This window comes from Medicago sativa, chromosome 3, assembly GCF_051527215.1.
Source record: "Medicago sativa cultivar Bolivia chromosome 3, Bolivia_mono, whole genome shotgun sequence".
NCBI lineage: Eukaryota > Viridiplantae > Streptophyta > Magnoliopsida > Fabales > Fabaceae > Medicago > Medicago sativa.
The window spans coordinates 55,447,123-55,465,567 of NC_140751.1; the positions used below are offsets into that span (position 1 = coordinate 55,447,123).

Consider the following 18,445-nt stretch of genomic DNA (forward strand, 5'->3'; position numbering starts at 1 on the left):
ATCGACACACGTTCCTTGGTATTCTCCAAAAATCCTCTTGTTCTTTTAGGTATGCCAGTATTGCTTTTTTCCTCCGTCTTCCCGATCGCAAAATTTCTTTGACTAACATTTTACCCTTGTTTTTACTTGCAGGAAAGATGTCCCATATCCGTTCTCTAGTGAACAAGGCTAACCAGAAGGTTACTGGTCAGGGCAACAACAACAGGAGCAGGGATGAGCAGTGGGAGTGGGCGGTGGACGCTTGGTTCCCTGCTCGTTTGACCGACGAGCCTGTGGATGAGGAAGAGTTTCCCCTAAAGAGGAGAAGGACCGTTGCTCTTGATAAGGGCAAAATATGTGTAATCTCTGACAAGGGTTCCTTCTTCGGCGGTCCCGCCAATTGATGAAGGTTTGTTCCAGCTTCCAAATGTGTGGTCTCATTCTGATCGCTTTGGTCCTCATGGCGTCGTTGTTTCTTGGTGATTCTGAGCTGAAAGCCATTTGTGATTTGGGGATAGCTGACCGAGCCGTGTAGTAACCGAGGGGGTTGTTGGTGCCATGAGGGCTTTGGAGGTCGATGTTTTTCTCAATAATTCATCCATGCAGGAAATTGTGCGTATTGACGCCCTTGTTCGCAAGCGGGAGGCAACGGCCAAGAGGGTGGCTGAGCTTGAAACGAAGGTGACCACTTTGAAGGCGGGCGCTTTAGATAAGGACAAGAGGATTGCTTTTCTGGAGAGAAAAGTGGAATCGGCGTCCCGTTATCTCCGTGAGCTGAGTGAGGTTCATGCCAAATTTGCTGCAGAGAAAAGAACCCTTGAGGATGAGATTGAAGACACAACGGTGCTAGCTCGTCATGCGTTGGTGTTCAAGCTCGAGGAGTTGGAGAGGAACCTTGTTGGAGCTGCTCGTCATGTTTTTGAAAATGCCATAGAGCAACTCAAGGTGGTGATCCCTGGTGTGTAGCTCCGCGTGGACGGGCTTGATTTTCTGAAGTATGTCAGGAATGGTGAAAACGTTGATCAAGATGAAGATGGGCATGTTTGAAACACCCGAGCTTTTGTTGCCCTGTAATTTGTTTTTGCTTGACCGGCCTTTGCGCCACTGACATTATACGGCCCTTTGTGGATCGTACGCACTTTGCTTATTTCATTAATACTTGTTATGAAATGCATGATTTACTTTCAAGTATAATGTTTTGAATTTGATTGCTCGTTGTGTGAGGCTTTTGATACTGTTTGAAGTATTTGTTGAGAGCGAACTATCTATCTTGTGTGTTTCACAGATTGCAATAATTTCTATGCTCTTAGCTGTTCGACTTGTATTGTTGCTCGTTTTTGAAGTGCGATGTTTTTAAGTCGAAGTTCGTTTAGCTGTAGCAAGGTGGACTACCCCCCACAGTCATTATTTCGACGAAGTGATTTAATGACTAGAAGGTTTAGCGTGCCCTCCTGATTTCTTGTTACCTTGACTTGATGAAATCAAAGTTTTGCCCTTTTCTTGCCAGGTATTTAGTCATTTTGCTTTGGAAAGTGTCACATTTGCGCTCTTTTTGCGAAGAAGAGTTCAGGTAGGAGAGTTCTGACCGTTACACGAAGTATTGGTTAGAAGCATTGCACATCAAAGAGATCGTTTATCTGAATGTGTGTCCAAAGTTGTGTTTCGGACGTGTAACAGCGGATGAACGAAGAAATCATTCTAAGTCCAACGCACTGAGGCGTGAATCACCCATCGCGAGCTGGGGTTCTACCTAACATGCCGAGCAGTGATGTCGCAGCAGTAAGCGTACATACTGTGGAGTAAGAGAATTTGTTGTAAATTTTCTTATCCTTTTTCTTTTTGGATTCGGAGTGGCACGACTTTCCTCTTTTGTTTATTTGCTTCTTTGGTGAGCGAGAAGTTCGTTGTGTAGAACTAAGCATATACGTTAGCGTAATTTGGCGTTGTTTGCCATCTAAGTATAATACTTTTTGAGTTTTTCGGCATTCCAAGTTCTAGGAATTACGTTTCGATGAAGGTCTTCGAGACCGTAAGCTCCTGTCCCAGTTTTCATTCGGATTCTGTAGGGTCCGTCCCAGTTGGCGACGTGTTTACCTTCTTTAGAATCCTTCTGGATTTGCAGAAGGACGAGGTCGCCTACTTCGAAATCCCTCTTAATGACTTTCTTGCTGTGGCGAGTGACTATTTTCTGTTTTAGCGCTGCTTCTCGCAAGGTAGCGTTTGTTCTGACTTCATCGACAAATTCGAGCTCTTCACGTAGATTGGCCATGTTGGCCGGGAAGTCGGTGCTGGCGTCAGTTCGCCATGTGAGATTTGTTAGCTCAAAGGGTATGACTGCCTCCGTCCCGTACGTGAGTCGAAAAGGTGACTCGCCATTGGTGGAGTATGGATTTGTCCTGTATGCCCAGAGGACTGTGTGCAACTCTTCCACCCACTGGGTTTTGACTGCATCCAACCTCCTTCGTATCCCCCGTAAGATGACCCGGTTCGCCGCTTCGGCGAGGCCATTGTCTTGAGGATGTTCGACAGAGGTGAAGCTTTGTTTGATGCCGATATTCCTTAGGTAGTCCTGGAACCTTTGGTCCGTGAACTGTGTACCATTGTCGGATATCACTAGAGCTGGTACTACGAATCTTGTTAGAATGTTTCTTTTGAAGAAACAGAGAACGTTTTTTGCCGTTATTTTGGCCAAGGGTCCCGCTTCGATCCATTTAGTTGAGTAGTCAATGGCGACAACCAGATACTTCAGCTGTCCAGTGGCTTTGGGGAACGGTCCCAGAAGGTCGATGCCCCACCATGCAAAAGGCCAAGGGGAAACCAAGGATGTTAGCTTAGCAGGGGGTGCTAGGTGCATGTCCCCGTGTCGCTGGCATTTATCGCAGAGGTTCACGTAATCTTGGGCGTCTTTTAACATGGTAGGCCAATAGTACCCAGCCTGAGGACCTTTTTCGCAAGAGCCTTGGCGTCGAGGTGCTGTCCACATATGCTTTTGTGGACATCGGCGAAGACTTCTTGGGTCTCGTGAGGCCCTAAACACTTGATAAGTGGAGTGATGAAACCTCTTTTGTACAAGATTCCTTCCACCAAAGTGAACGAGCAGGCCCTTCGTTTCAGCCTTGTTCTTTCGTGTGGGTCGGAGGGGAGCTCCCCAGTCTCTATGTATCGAGAAATGAGTTTTCTCCAGTGCTCTGTTCCGATGATTGAATTGACCTCTGTTCGCGTGGAACGTCAATTACTTAGACAGTTTCGAATTCTTTCATGTTCTCTAGCACTAATGAGACGTATTTTTGGAGGTGGTCTTCCTTTACCTGGAATTCTCCCGTGACTTGTGAAGCCACGAGTTACGAGTCGGTAAAGATTTTCACATTTTTCGCCCCCATATCCCGGGCTGTTCGTAACCCGGCCAAGAAGGCTTCGTACTCTGCAGTATTGTTAGTTACAAGAAAAGATAGTGTGAGGGAGATTTCGATGACAATACCTTTGTTGTCTTCTACGTTGATCCCAGCCCTGCTTCCTTTGGAATTGGACGATCTGTCTACGAAGACGGTCCACTCCTCGAGGTTTTCTTCATGTGGGAAGGTCATCTCGGCGAGGAAGTTAGCGAACACCTGTGCCTTGAGTGCTTTCCAGGATTTGAAATGTATGTCGAACTCGGATAGTTCGAGTGACCACTTCATCATCCGGCCAGCTACGTCAGGGCGACCCAAGATTTGTCTGATAAGCTGGTCTGTTCGGACTATCACCGTGTGAGTTAGGAAGTATTGCCTCAGTCTCCTGGCTGCTGTAAGGAGGGCGAGAGCTACCTTTTCAATTCTCTAGTACCTCGTCACGGGCCCTAGCAATGCTTTGCTGGTGAAGTATACTGGCTTCTGTCCTTATGTCGTTTATCTGATAAGGACCGCGCTTACCGCGTCAGAGGAAACAGAGAGATATAGATACAATACTTCACCTTGGTCGGGTCGCGAGAGTACTGGTGGTGCAGAGAGGGTTTCTTTGAGATGTTTCAAAGCGTTCTCGAACTCATCTGTCCAATCGAACTTCGTTTCTTTCCTCAAGAGCATGAAGAAAGGAAGCGCGTGATGGGCGGACTTAGCCACAAACCTGGAGAGGGCAGTTAGCAATCCGTTGAGCATTTGGATGCACTTTTTATAGTGGGGTGTGTGGAGTTCAGTAAATGCGCGACATTTATCTGGGTTCGCCTCACTTCCTCTTTCTGTTAGGTAGAAACCAAGGAATTTCCCCGCTTGAACCCCAAAAGTGCATTTCCCCGGGTTGAGTCGCATGTTGTACTTACGAGTTTGCTTGAATACTATCCTGAGATGAGCGGCATGATCCACCTCTTGTTGGGATTTTACGATCATGTCATCCATGTAAACTTCGAGGATGTCGCCAAGGATTTCCTTGTCATAGACTTTATTCGTCATTCGTTGATAAGTAGCCCCCGCATTTCGCAGGCCGAAGGGCATTACGTTGTAGTAATAGTTCCCTGATTTGGTCATGAAGGTTGTTTTCATTTTATCTTCTTCAGCCATAGGTATCTGATTGTACCCAGAATAGGCGTCCATGAAGGATAAAAGTTTGTAGCCGGAGGAATTATCAATGAGTTTATCGATGTTAGGAAGAGGATATGCGTCTTTAGGGCAGGCCCTATTAAGATCAGTATAATCAACACACATACGCCATTTTCCATTAGATTTCCTGACAAGTACAACATTGAAGAGCCAGGTAGTGTATTTGGGCTCAAAAATAAAATTTGCCTCTAGGAGGTCTTTTACAGCTTTTTCGACAGCCTTTGACTTTTCAGGAGACTACTTTTACGTCGCTGTGCTACAGCACTAATTCCGGGATCTACTGTCAGCTGGTGACAAGCGACGCTAGGGTTGATTCGAGCATATCGATCAGCTGGGCCTTGACAAGTTCTAGAAGATCCTTGCCGATCTTGAAGTTTTTCGAGGGATTGTCTCCAAAGGGGACCAGCTCAAACTCACCGTCAGGAATAGGTCTAAGAAGTTTCGCGTTGAACGGATCCTTCTTTTCCCGTTTTTGTTCCTTAAGGTCTTCCTTGGTGAATCTGGGATCAAGTTCGACCAAGTTGGCTTCCAGAATGCTCACATCAGCTTTCCCTTTGTCCTCTGCAGTTTGGATGGATTGGGAAACCGAGCTCTGGGATTTATTAGCCTGGAGGAAACATCTCCTTGCAACTTTGATGTCTCCATTCAAAGAGGCGATGATGTCATCTTTTGCAAGGTATTTCAACTTCAGATGAGCGGTTAAACATGCAGCCCCTAGCTGGGCGAGCCCGGTTCTCCCTATAATGCAATTGCAGAGAAAGGGGCAATCGATCACCAAGAATGGGATCTTTATTGTTTTCTTGGCCTCCTTTTCGCCGAAGGAGACCAGCAGCTCTATGTATCCCCATGGCTGAGTAGATGAGCCATTGAAGCCGTAGCATTCATTCCCAACATATGGAGAAAGGTTTTTCTCCGTCAGCTGGAGTGTTTTGAACAGGCTGTGTACATGATGTCGCACGAGGCCCCTGTGTCAATTAGGACTCGTCGGACGTCAGCCCATTGATTCTCGTACGAGCAACAAAATGGAAGAATTTGAGGCTCCACCAGGAAGTTTCGAATCGTAGAACGCCGAAGGTGGCCTTCCTCCTTGGTTGGAGGGGGACATCAAGTTGACGCTCATGAGTTCTTCAAATTTCCTCTTCATGCTTCCCATGGAGACGTTCACCGTTCATCCAGTGATGACGTTGGTCGGTGCATGAGTAGGGGGTGATTTCCACGTTGTTAGGGAAATCACCAACATGCTCCACGGACATGGCGATCGTTTATCGGGTTCAGAGCCGTCACCGATGAGTTCGACGGTCTTTTTCTCTGCTTCCGGGCTTTTCACAAATTGTTTGAGCCGACCCCTTTGAATGAGGAGCTCAATAGCATCCTTTAGGTTAATGCAATCGTCAGTGGTGTGACCGTGGCGTTTGTGGAATCGACAGTACTTTGTCCTGTCGACCCCCTTCCTCTCCTGAGATGGAGCTTTTGGTGGCTTGATGCCAGCTTCAGTCAGATTGGCTATAGCGATCTCGGCAAGGATTTTCTCCCTTGACATGGCCAAAGGAGTGTACTCGGTGAAGTGACCGTTGGGTCTTTTGCTTTCCCGAGTAGCTTTGCCTTCCCTCTTTTTCTCTTGGAAGGGCTTTTTGGAGGATTTCGCAGCAGGCTCCTCCTTCCTGGATTTGTTGAGGTTGTCCGTAAACAACTCTTCTTCGTAGGCGATGTAGATCTTGGCGATCGCAAGGAACTCGTTGAGAGTCCTGTGGCGATCTAGGCGGACAACTTTCTTAACGTCTGTGCCTTTGCGCAGACCTTTGGCAATGAGGTACCATTTCATTGTTTCTTCGGCACCTCTTACCTGAACAGCTTCTTCGTTGAACCTTTCGATGTAGTCTCGGAGAGCTTCGCTCCATCCTTGAACAATGGCTTCAAGGGATGCTACCGTCTTTGGTTGCGTCCTTGAAGCGGTGAAGTGAGTGGTGAACTCGTAGCAGAAGTCGCTCCATGTGTCGATGGAGTTTCTCTTTAAGTTCTTAAACCACGTAACAGCTCCTCGCCTCAGTGTGGTGACGAAGAGCTTGCATTTCACGGCGCCTTGCACCGATCTATAGGCTGGAAGGTGACCACGAGCGTCTGTTGCGTCTTGGTGGGGACCTTCTCGGAGGGGATCTTCTCGGGGAAGATCGTCTTGGAGGAGTTCGCCTTGGGGATCTCCTTCTTGTAGATCTCCTGGTGTAAGTTGGAGATCTGATGCTCACCGAGCGCCATGGGGGTCTGGAGCGTGATCGGCGTCGGCTCCCTCCTCTTCTGCTACGTGTTGGGGAAGGAGTCCGTCGGGATCGAACAATTGGGCGCATTTGCTCCAGATCTATTAGGCGTCGGTTCAGTTCCTCGATTAACGACGTCTGTCGTTCAACCATGCGGATTAGGTTACCGACGAGGACGTCCGTTGGTGTTGCATCTTCAGGTGTCCCTGTTGGTCGTATTGGACCTAACAGAGGTCCTTGCTGGAAGGAACCATTTGGCCTGGTTCCTCCCTGAGTGTTCCCACTGGTGAAGATGTAGATGTCATGCCATCCCGTTGAGGGATGCGTATCTCACTTCGTATTTGGGAAGGGGTACCGTTGGCAGTCATGGTAGTTTTTTGAAAGCTTTGGTTTTTTGGAGTATAAAAACGGGGACTGCCGGTGCTTTGAATGCGGTGGTTGTGACGGTGGAAGAATGCGTTAGAATGCTCCTTGGAACGGATGAAGGGTGTGTACTTGCAGGCACTCTGACGCTCAAGTTAGTAGAGATCAGAGAGTGAGGGTTTAGAGGGAAGAAAAGATTCTACCTTGGGGACTGCATTGAGTCCCCTATTTATAGAGGTGGAGGGCTGCAGAGCCGTTGTGATGGCACACCTGGTTCTGGCGGTTACGAAATCGTGGGAAGTGTAACCGCCAAAGCGCTTATTGCGGGAACGTGCATAATGTGCAAAGAGACGTTGGGTTTCGTTTGAACCTATCTCGTTTGCTCCGTGCACCCCCCTTGCGGAGAGGGAGTGTGTCGCAAGTAATTGTTGCCAAACATGGAGTTTGGGCTTTAAGAAGTATTGGCCTAAGTAATGGGCCAAGAATCCTTTTGAGCGATCCAGAACAAACATAAAATTGATTTTGTAACCAAAAACAACATAAAAACGATTTTCATATTTGTTAATCTAGGATAGACAGACTACATCAATTATCCAGTGGAATATTGTTTATATGTGCCAAACAGTTAAAAAATTATATATGTATGTGTGTGTAGGTAAACTGGTTAACAAATGGAAATTTAAGGCGACGACTTTTGGGCAATTGATTAAGTATTTGTTTTTACTTCCATAAATGAACAATGTTCTTTAGTCCTGAAATAAATGGATAGGGTATGGGGCACATGTCAACTATTAATCTCATGATCATATGATCAAGTAGCTCTATTATGGTTTACAGCTGCAGGTAGTCCTTATCATCACACACTTTGTCCTCTAAAGGGACCTTGGATGAGCCACATACAAAGGATATTGGTCAGCACATAGTGAATAAAACGAGCACAAACAGGAATACAAGGATTTAAATTTCACTTCAATTGAAGTAACTTTAGTACATGTTCTAGTGTGTAATCAATTATGTCATTCAGATGTAATTCAGTGACCTAATTAACAACTGAATTGAATACTGTTATTTATTGTCTTTGGTTTGTTCAATAAGCAACTTTGCAGATCATAGCCATGGCCTTAAGTTTCATGGAAGCAATAGACGGTTGCATATGCCGAGACCTGGCAATAATAGACAGTTGCCGACACCAATTTTGATTCAGAAGTGTTATTTAGCACGACACGATTTTATCGCCTAAAACACCATTCAGAGATTGACCATTAAATACTTTGAAAAAAATATAAAGTTAAGAACTTCGCAGAAATCACTAAGAAGTGGTGGTAAAACAACATGAGATATGTTCATCGGTTGCAGTTTCATGCGATTCAACATTTTTCATTTTGATTAGAAGTCAAGACCACTATAAGTATAACCAAACTGAATTTATTTATAGATAAACATACAAAACATTGCATCTGAGAGTCCTGTAAACAAGATACCTAAACATACATAAAGGAAAGAAGACATTTTCAACAATTTTTCGAGGGTTCATAGTGTAATGTTATTGCCCTGATATTCTTAGTATCAGCTTCAAACTATTCCTTTTTCTACTGTGAAGACTTTGGAGCTTCAGCCTCCAACAAAAACATGCAGAAATTATAGTCTTTATATACCATAGAGTCAAGCTCATACATACACAATACAATTCGCTAGCCAATAACAAGATTGAAAGAACATAACATAACCCTCTAACACCAACGGTTCCAATCTAAAAGTACTTTTTTCATTCTCTCTGTTTTTTTCTCGATCGATTTCTTCTTCCAGTTCGCCTTTCCTTTACCAGGATATTTTTTCTCAATTAAAGCAACAACCCTGTCTCGAATCATTTGAGCCTTTTTACAGGCAGCCTTGATAGCAAGCCTTGCCATTTGCTTGTCATCCTATTGATTTAGAGATTGATACAATAAAGAATTCAAATATGCACATAGAAACTGAATTTGTGAAACTTGTATCAAAAGCGCGGCTAAAGGCCGCTCTAAATTTTGTTGAGACGTCAAGAAAAACTTGCCTGACACCTTATTCCGTCAATGGGAAACGGGTAGTGCATCTTAAGTTTGCTGAATACCTTTAGCAACTCGGAAAATGCAATTCTTTTTTTGTTTGAACGGCGATTCTTAGTAAGTTTTGTTTATTTATTGTGTTGATCAAATAAAATAAAAAACAAAGGTTAAGTTTATTTTGAGATGGCTGAATGTTTAAAAAAAAAAAATACAACATTCAAATGCATACATGGAACTAAATAGAAGACAAAGAAAACACAAAGAATAAAATAGGCTTGATTTAAGTTTGGCAACAATACCCAGTTACAAGTTACATGCTTAAAACATGAAAGCAAAAGAGAATTGTAATATTGTATATATCTTCGCATGGTTCTACAGTGAAAATCATTTGAAAATATAACAAATGAAAAAAGTGCATGTTAACCCAAATTAATTCGACTGCAAAGAACGTATTAATACAAGATTACATCATTGATCAGCAAACTCAATAAAGAATAAAAAAAAAAACATAGAATTGTTGATAAAATGAAAAGGATCAATGTGATTTAGGTTACCTCGTGAGATTCGGCTGCTACTACCGGTTTGCGCCGTTCCTTTAAATTCCATCAGAGAGCTCAACTAGTATGAAAGAACAAAATTTTTAAAAAGGCAAAATAAACCTATAGAAAGAGAAATTTAATTTCATCAAAATGCACTAATTTTTTCAAAAACTAATTCAAGATTTTACAGAGGAAATAAAGAATATTCAACCGCAGGAGACAAAGGAAACAGAAGAGGACGTAAACAAAGAAGATGAAAACGAACCAACAAGAAGCAAGCTGATGAGTGAATCATTAACCACTACCCTAGCTTGAACCAAAAGTCATTAAAGTAACTAATTCGGGCTACAAGCGGCCCCATGTAACTATTGTTATTTTGTTTAGAAACTTGATTTGAGTCAAAAGTCTAATTTCTATGATCAATTTCATCGTCACAATTGGTATCATGAAAATTCGAGTCTAAAATATGGAGATGACTACATTATTATTTATTTACTTTCTTCAAAAGCGAGGTTTTGTTTGAAATTACAACATCACAATTCGTTAAAGCCCCAATTCTAAGGTTGGAAAACCCTAATCATACAAAATTTCAAAGCAGAAGGAGAATTGAAAAAGCAGGTTTTGTTTGAAATTACAACATAACATCACAATTCGTTAAATCCCAATTCTAAGGTTGGAAAACCCTAATCATACAACTAGAATTGAAAAAGCGAGGTTTTGTTTGAAATTACAACATCACATAACAATTCGTTAAAGCCCCAATTCTAAGGTTGGAAAACCCTAATCACACAAAATTTCAGAACAGATTGAATAAGAATGAAAATACCTGCAGCAAATTAAGTAATAATATCTCGCAGACGAGGGGAATCTGAAAATAAAAACTGCAAACAAAGAATCAAACCGCAGGACGGTGGAAAACGATAAAGGGAGAGAGAAAACGAAGAAGAAGTAAGAAAACAAACTCTAAAATCGAATCAAAACGCGATACCCTAGCTTCAACCAAAACTCGGTATATATAATGAATTTTGCTCCAGCACATTTCGCTCGCGCCCTGCAGCCATGCCCAAAATGCCCCGCGCTAGTTAACTTGCACAAGTGTAAATTAATGCGCAAGTTAAGTTACGTGGCGCAAGTTAAGTGGCGCAAGGCTACTTTTTCAAATTATGTTATTAACTTTATTCTAAATTAATTTATTAACTTTTTTCTAAATTATTTTGTTTATATTAATGTAAATTATTTTCTTAACTTTATTAACTTTATTCCAAATTATTTTCTTAACTTTATTTTGAAATTATTTTGTTTACATTAATCTAAATTATTTTCTTAACTTTATTCTAAATTAGTTTCTTAACTTTATTCTAAATTATTTTGTTTACATTAATCAAAATTATTGATTCGATATTATTCTTTAAACAAATACAAATATAAATAAAAGTAAATACAACATTAGAAACTAAAAGCAAATATAAAATAAATGAAGAAAATTGAGGCATATAATAATATCTCATTTTATTAATAATTCATTCATTACAATAATTCATACAATAATTTTGAACTTATTCACTAAATCTACTTATTTTCTCCTTGGGGTAAAAAGTAATCAATCTTCATGGGGTAAAATAGTGAGCAGCCTTCTTGGGGAAAATACATCATCAATCATTGGGCTAAATTTAAATCTAGTTTTTTTTTTACCACAAGAAGTTCTTTTTACCCACGGTAAAAAGTTTATGCTGTTAAAAAAGCAGATTTAAAATTATCCCAAGGGTCGATCACTTCCCCAAGTCGGTTACTCACTACTTTACCCCGACGAAGTTTGATCAATTTTTACCCCAAAGAGAATATTGAAAAGAAAAAAAGAAAGAAGAGAAATAGAGGGAGAGAGTGAGGAGGGGGAGAAAGTAATATGGTGTGAGGAATTAGGGAAGTATGGAGGGGTATTTACTAGTAGAAATGGGAGCCTGGGTTGTAACTACCATAAATGTGGTAAAAAAAAATGTGTTAAGGTTGTAAAAAACGAGTAGATTGAAGGTTGAAATTGTGACCACCGTCCACAAAAACGTGGTTCTTGAGGACAGACCACTGGCCAACGTGCGTGAGTTAACTCGCGCATAGGCAAGTGGTGTGTGACTTAAGTCACGCATTGCTTACAACGTGTGTTAGTTAAGTCACGCAGCGCGACTTAACTAACGCAAGGGTATATTTGGAAGGCTTGCAGGGCGTGAGTAAAATGTGCAGGGTGAATAGCAAATTTCTATATAATCACTGAATCAAGCAAAATGGGTTGGTTACCCGGCCCAATCCAGGCTACTAGCTTTTTTTGGCCCCCTTTCAGTTTTTGCTCATTCCCACCTCGTTTTTACCTAAATAACCCTCACTCGGTACCAAACGTAAGTTCATATGCGTTGGTTTTCAGCTTGAGTTACTTTTGATACTTAGATAAATTCTTAAAATTTATATTTTTAATATTAATAAAATTTAATGAAGTTAAAAATTTCGCACCTCCTGACTCTGGATCCTGGATACGCCACAACCAAACACAACGTAACACAACAACAATAGTTAGAGTTTGTTGGAAATGAGAGACAAAATTAATAGAGAAAAATAGTTTTTTCTATAAAGTTTCTCCGAGTGTTAACATTCTCCTATTTTAAAAAAGGGTGTAATTGATTTCTCCTTGTATCATAGATTACTTCCACTTGATGAAAAAATCCTATATTCATGCCCCATGGTTTTTTTGCCTTATTTGTTGAGGGGTGTAATACCCCGCATGTAAAAATTCAGTATCAATTATTTTATCTTTGGTTTTTTTTAGAGAAGGGCAAAATGGTAATTGCGCATAAGACTTTTCGGACCAAATCAAATTATTCCAACAGATCACGGTGAATGTAATATTCCGCTTAAAACTTTCACATCATTTTACTTTCACGGCATTTTATCGGATATTTTAGTTGACGAAGTGTAGAAAAGGGCATTTTGGTCATTACTCATCTAAGGGCTATTATAGGATAACCATACAAATTATTTGAAAAATTCATCTCCTCAGTTTGAAACGAGTCTTCCATTATACCTCCACTGTACGCTACGTCTCATCAGTTGAAATTCTAATAGGTGGAGGAATAGGGGGTGGAGATGATGAAGTGTTGGTAATAGGTGGAAATGATGTAGTAGTAGTGATAGGTGTATTACTAGTGATGGGTGAAGTAGGAGTAACAGGTGGAATAGAGGATGAGGATGAAAATGAAATGTCAAAATCATCAAAAACGGATGGATGATTGGAAGAAGGTGAAAAGTATTCCCAGTTTAAGGTGGATGAAGTGGAAGATGGAGGGTATGGCAATATTAATTCATGAAAAATGACATTTCTAGAGACAAAAATTGGCTTAATACATATGCAAGTCCCTTAACTTATTTTTTCTTCTCACTTCAGTCCCTTAACTTTTAAATGTGTCAATTTGGTCCTGTAAGTCCTCTTCTGTTTATCCATTTGATCCTTTCTGTTAACTTAAAAAAAACGTTAAGTCTGCATAGTATGTATTAAAAAATTAAAAAAAATTAAAAAAAATTAAAAAAATCCACCAAAAAAGAAAATCAAAATGGAATGGTACCTTAACAAAAAACCAGAAAATAATTTGTTTCCTTCCTCATCATCTTCTTCCTTCCTTTCTCACGCTGATACTCAACAAAAAAAAAACACAGGAAACGCTGTCGTATGTAACACCATCACCAGCACCGTATTTATGATTTCACCAGCATCGTCGGCGTCCGTTCTAGAAACTCCGAAACAACCAATCATCTTCCACCACCGTTGATATTTTCGCTCTCTATTTCACCTTACGTCTCTCGCCGCAAATCTGATTATGCCAACGTCGGAGACCGTCGTGAAACACTTGTAACTTGAATTCTAACTCCAGGTCTTGAAGAAAAGTTTGAGCAAGTTTTGGAAATTCTCGAATCTGTATAGGACTAGATCGGAGAAATTGGAATTGTGAAATATTATGATTGTTCCAATTTATTTATTTTTAAGTCTTCCAATTTGAGCAATTTAAGGTGATCTTGAAATGGGTTTTGATGAATTTGTGGTCCTACTCTTCTCTGCATCACATGTTAAATTTGCTTTTGGTTGGATTGGGATTGAGAGGAAGAAATGAAGATGAAGAAGAAATAAAAGATTCAGAGAAAGAAGATTTGTGCTTCAGCTGCTGGTGTTGATTGCGGCGGAGAGAGAAAGAAGCTCAGCAAAATGGAACATGTGCAATGCTTTGGCTGGAAGAAAAACGCCGTTGCAGTTGCCCACTGCAAGAGAGGTCGTGGCCTCATTAAGATCAATTGATGTCCAAGAGAGTTACTCTCTAAAATTATTTCTATGCACTTTTTTTAATTCAGTTTTGGTGGATTTTCAATGGAATTATAAAAGGTTTTGGTTAAAAAAAATAAAAGTTATTTTCAATTGTTTTCCTGATTTTTTTGTTTATTTAATTTTTTTTTTTTGGGATTTTTTTCTGATTTTTTTAATTTTTTTAATTTTTTAATACATACTGTGCAGACTTAACGTTTTTTTTTTTAAAAAGTTAACAGAAAGGATCAAATGGGTAAACGGAAGAGGACTTACAGGACCAAATTGACACATTTAAAAATTAAGGGACTGAAGTGAGAAGAAAAAATAAGTTAAGGGACCTGCATATGTATTAAGCCGACAAAAATTTATCTAGAATCAAGATCAAAGAGTACAAAACCTTTGAAACCTGACTTGTAACTTAAGAAAATACACTTGCTAGCTCTGGACTGTAACTTGGTTCTATGAGCTTGAAGTGTGGAAGCATAGCACAAACAACTGAAGACCTTAAAAGAATGAATGTCAGTTCAAGAATCATATAGAACCTGATAAGGGGATTTATGTTTAAGAAGAGGAGTACAAACTCTATTAATGAGAAAGACTGAATGCAAAACTGCATAAGACGAGAAAATATTAGTAAGTTTAGATTGGAAAATTAAAGCCCTAGAAACATTGAGGATATGTTGATGCTTTATTTCCACTCCACCATTTTGTTCAGGGGTATCAACACAAGATCTTCTATGAATAATGCCCTTTGAAGCATAAAATTCAAGTAATAACAACTCAGGATCATTATCTAATCTGATGAATTTAAGTGTAGTATGATGGTGATTTTCAATCAATTGTATGAAACTTTTGACTTGGGAAGAGACTTCTGATTTATTTTTGAACAAAATGTCCTATAAAAATCTACTAAAATCATCAAAAATTGTGAGGAAGTATTTGTGACCATGAATAGAGTTTTGAGCTATAGGACCCCAAATATCAAAAATGTAGTAATTCAAATTTAGAAGTAGCAATAGAATGAATGGAATTATAAGGTAATTTTCTTTGTCTGGCAAAATGACAAACATCACAAGTAGCTTTATTATCAACAGAAATTGAAGAGTACAATTGATGCATCTTAGACAATCATTGATTAGACAAATGTCCTAATCTAAAGTGTCAGATTGCATTAGAAGGAATAAAGGAAATAACTACATTTGAACAAATAGAATTACGTGAATTTAAAGAAACACTTGAATGAAAATTTGACCTATGACTTGTGGAAGAAGAAACTAAAGACTCATGAGAACATGAAGCAGTATTCAACATATAGGACATTTGTTAAGCAAAAAGTTAACCTGATAAGATAAAACATGAACAAGTTTGGAAAATGAAATGAGATTAACTCTAAAATGAATGAATAAAGGACATTTGTGATATGGAAAGCGCGTGAAAAAACTGCAGTACCAGCATAATGGACAATAACAGATGTTCCATTGGGTAAAATAACATTCACAGGCTTAATTTTATGAAATGAATGAAGTACATTCAAAGATGAACAAATGTGTTCATTAGCTCCTGAATCAATAAGCCAATGGTTCATTTGAACATTCAAAGAGAAAGAAATGACAATGTTTTTACTTGAAACAGAAGGAGAAGCACTGGAAGAAACAATGTGATTCGTGCTAGCAGGGTTATGGTTAGATGCTGGAGGAGCCAAAAATGATTGCTGAAGCAAGGAAACCAAATGAACATATTGCTCTTGAGTCAAATTAGTTTGATAAATAGAGGAAAGACCTTCATCACTAGACGGAGAATCAATGGAACTCTCAGAAGCAACAACATTAGATGCAGCATTGCATTAGAATATCCATGCTTCTGGTAACAGAAATCCATAGTGTGATTGTTCCTATGGCAAAAGGTACAATACCTTGAAGTGTTCTTAGATTGAGTAAAACCTAAAGGTGGTTTACCACGGCCATATGTTTTTTTTTTTGCATCTGAAGCATTCACAAGTATGCTTGAATCTTCAATAGGAACAGATCGATGCAGGTGCAATGTTATTACTTTCGTCTAGAATAACCATGGAATAAACCTTGTTAATTGAAGGGAGTGGATCCATAAGCAAAACTTGAGTTTTAACAAACTGAGAAATTGTCATTCACTTGATCCTCCATTCGAAAATTTCTAGCACCACGCATAGATTCACAACGACATGGATAAGGACAAGTACACATAGGCATATGACGATGTGAATTAAGCTCCTTCCGAAGAGATTTCATCTCAGTGAAATAATAAAGCAGAAGTTTTGTACATTGTTTGAGATTGTTTATAGCAGAACGAAAAGAACCCTATCAACCTTTGAAAAACGTTCTTGAAGCTCAATCCAAACATCAATGGCATATTCATGGAAAACAATAGAAGGAGGAATTGGAATGGATCCATCCACAAAAGAAGGAGGAATTAATTGCAACACTCCCATGCACTACGATTCATATCATTGGAAGGAGGAATTGGAATGGATCCATCCACAAAAGAAAACTTATTCTTCGCACCAAGAGCACGCTTCTAGAACGACTCCATGCGAGGTAATTGGAACCGGTAAGAAGAGTTGTAACAACAACTGAATTTGGTCCTTCACTAGGGTGAACATAAAAAAACAGAATCAATATTGGCCTGTTGAACAATAATCGGAGCTTGACGAGGAGGCATGGTGCATAAAGAAGCACAAAAAACTAGAAAAAAGATGAAGACGAAGAACATAGTATGCGAAGAAGACGAAGATTGAAAATCACAAAAAGAGTGATTTGAAGAAAAATGAATATCTCAATATGCAATTGAGAATAAGAAGAAATGAAGAAGAATCACAAAGGATTAGAAGAAAAATGAAGAGAAAAAGAAGGAAGCTTGAAGAGCAAGCATCAATGGCGGAAGCTATGGATTGGATTGTAACTAACTCTCTCAAGAGGAGAGAGAAAAACCGATACCATATTAAGAATCCAATGAAAGTGTGAAATGATTCATTAAGGTGAAAAGAGATTACATGATAGTATTTATACTAAAAGCTAATTGTTCTATCTTAGAAGGATTGTACTATTCGCAAGCTAAAGTACAATGTAAAACTAATTACTTGTAGTACAAGTTTTCTTACTATCATGCTTACTAGCACTTGAATTATCATTATGTAATATTCAAGGTTTCTTATATTTATTGCTATTATGCAGGAGGATTTGTAAATTTGTGTTCAATGATATATATGGAGGAATGAGCATAGAGTTAGTTGAGATCAATGGAGAGATTCAGTCCATTAGAGACCATGTGTAATATCCCGCCTGATAGTATCGGTATATTACCCGTTGACCGTGTCAGATGAATTTAATTCATGGAAAGTAAGTTATTGGAAATATTGTATGACATGTCAGCTATTTACGGGAAAAGTATCTGTGTCGGATTTAACCCGTTTAAAGGCAAGGGCATAATGGTAATTTCACGTGGAAAGGATATTTAATTGGTTTTAACCCAAAAATATCTCATTTCCTATTCTCTTTCTCTCTCTTCAAATATTGGCAAACTTTTTCTCCTCCTTCTCTCTACTCCATCGATCTCTCCTTCTTCTCTCCTTACCTCACCAATTCATTAAGTCTTCTTCATCAAGAATCATGTTCAAGTTTGGTCCCTCTATCATCCTACAAGAGATTGGTACCTTGGGGTAAGCTTCTTCCCACTTCTTCTCCTCTTTATAAGAAATTCAAGGTTAGGGTTTTGTTGTTTGGGAAAGAGGAAGCTAGAGCTTGCTTATGTTATGGTTTTCCCTTGTTCAAGGAAGTAATATGAAGTTGTAGTGAGATGATTTCACTATTTTTCCTTCTTAAGGGAAGTTTAAGAAAACTTAGGGTTTGGTTTGATCAAGAAGCTAAGGCTTTTGTTTTGTTGATTTAGGGCTTATAAGGATCCTATTTCATGGAGTTGGAGAGTGAAGCATGAAAACAACCTTGAAGTTGATTTTGTATTGAAGTCAAAAGTTATGTTTTGGCTCATGGTATGATGAAAGAGGTTTCAAGTTAGGTTTTCTTCAAGATCAAGAAATCATGGTGCTAAGGTTGCAAGAAAGAGCAATAAAATGGATTGGTCTAAGTCAAGGAAGTAAGTGTTTAAAGCTAAGGTTTTGGGTATGTTTGAGCTTGGAGCTTGGAGTTGCTTCAAGATTATGATTAGGTGAGTTCCATAGATAGACTTCCCACCCTTTGGGATTATGATTATGCCATGTATGTCTATTATGAATAATATGAAATTCTAGGGTTCAAGTATTAGTCTAGTTGCCCCTTTTTATGCCATGAATGCTATACATGATAATTCTTGCCATATACAAGTTTTACAAGTT

The 18,445-nt window shown here is 39.5% G+C and overlaps 1 protein-coding gene, 1 long non-coding RNA gene and 1 pseudogene across 2 annotated transcripts; 1 reads left to right on the forward strand and 2 right to left on the reverse strand.

Moving 5' to 3' along the window:
• Positions 1–537: 537 nt before the first annotated feature.
• Positions 538–945, forward strand: LOC146938481 (uncharacterized). The gene has a single exon (XM_085749639.1). The coding sequence runs from the start codon at positions 538–540 to the stop codon at positions 943–945; it is 408 nt and encodes a 135-aa protein (XP_085605765.1).
• Positions 946–8,568: 7,623 nt separating this feature from the next.
• On the reverse strand, positions 8,569–9,332 carry LOC146938482 (uncharacterized). Its single transcript, XR_015033381.1, has 2 exons — positions 9,216–9,332; positions 8,569–9,087 (listed from the first exon to the last, which is right to left on the reverse strand). It is a non-coding gene; the product is annotated as an uncharacterized LOC146938482 (long non-coding RNA).
• A 3,493-nt stretch (positions 9,333–12,825) lies between these two features.
• Positions 12,826–16,546, reverse strand: LOC146938483 (uncharacterized; annotated as a pseudogene).
• Between the last annotated feature and the right edge of the window lie 1,899 nt (positions 16,547–18,445).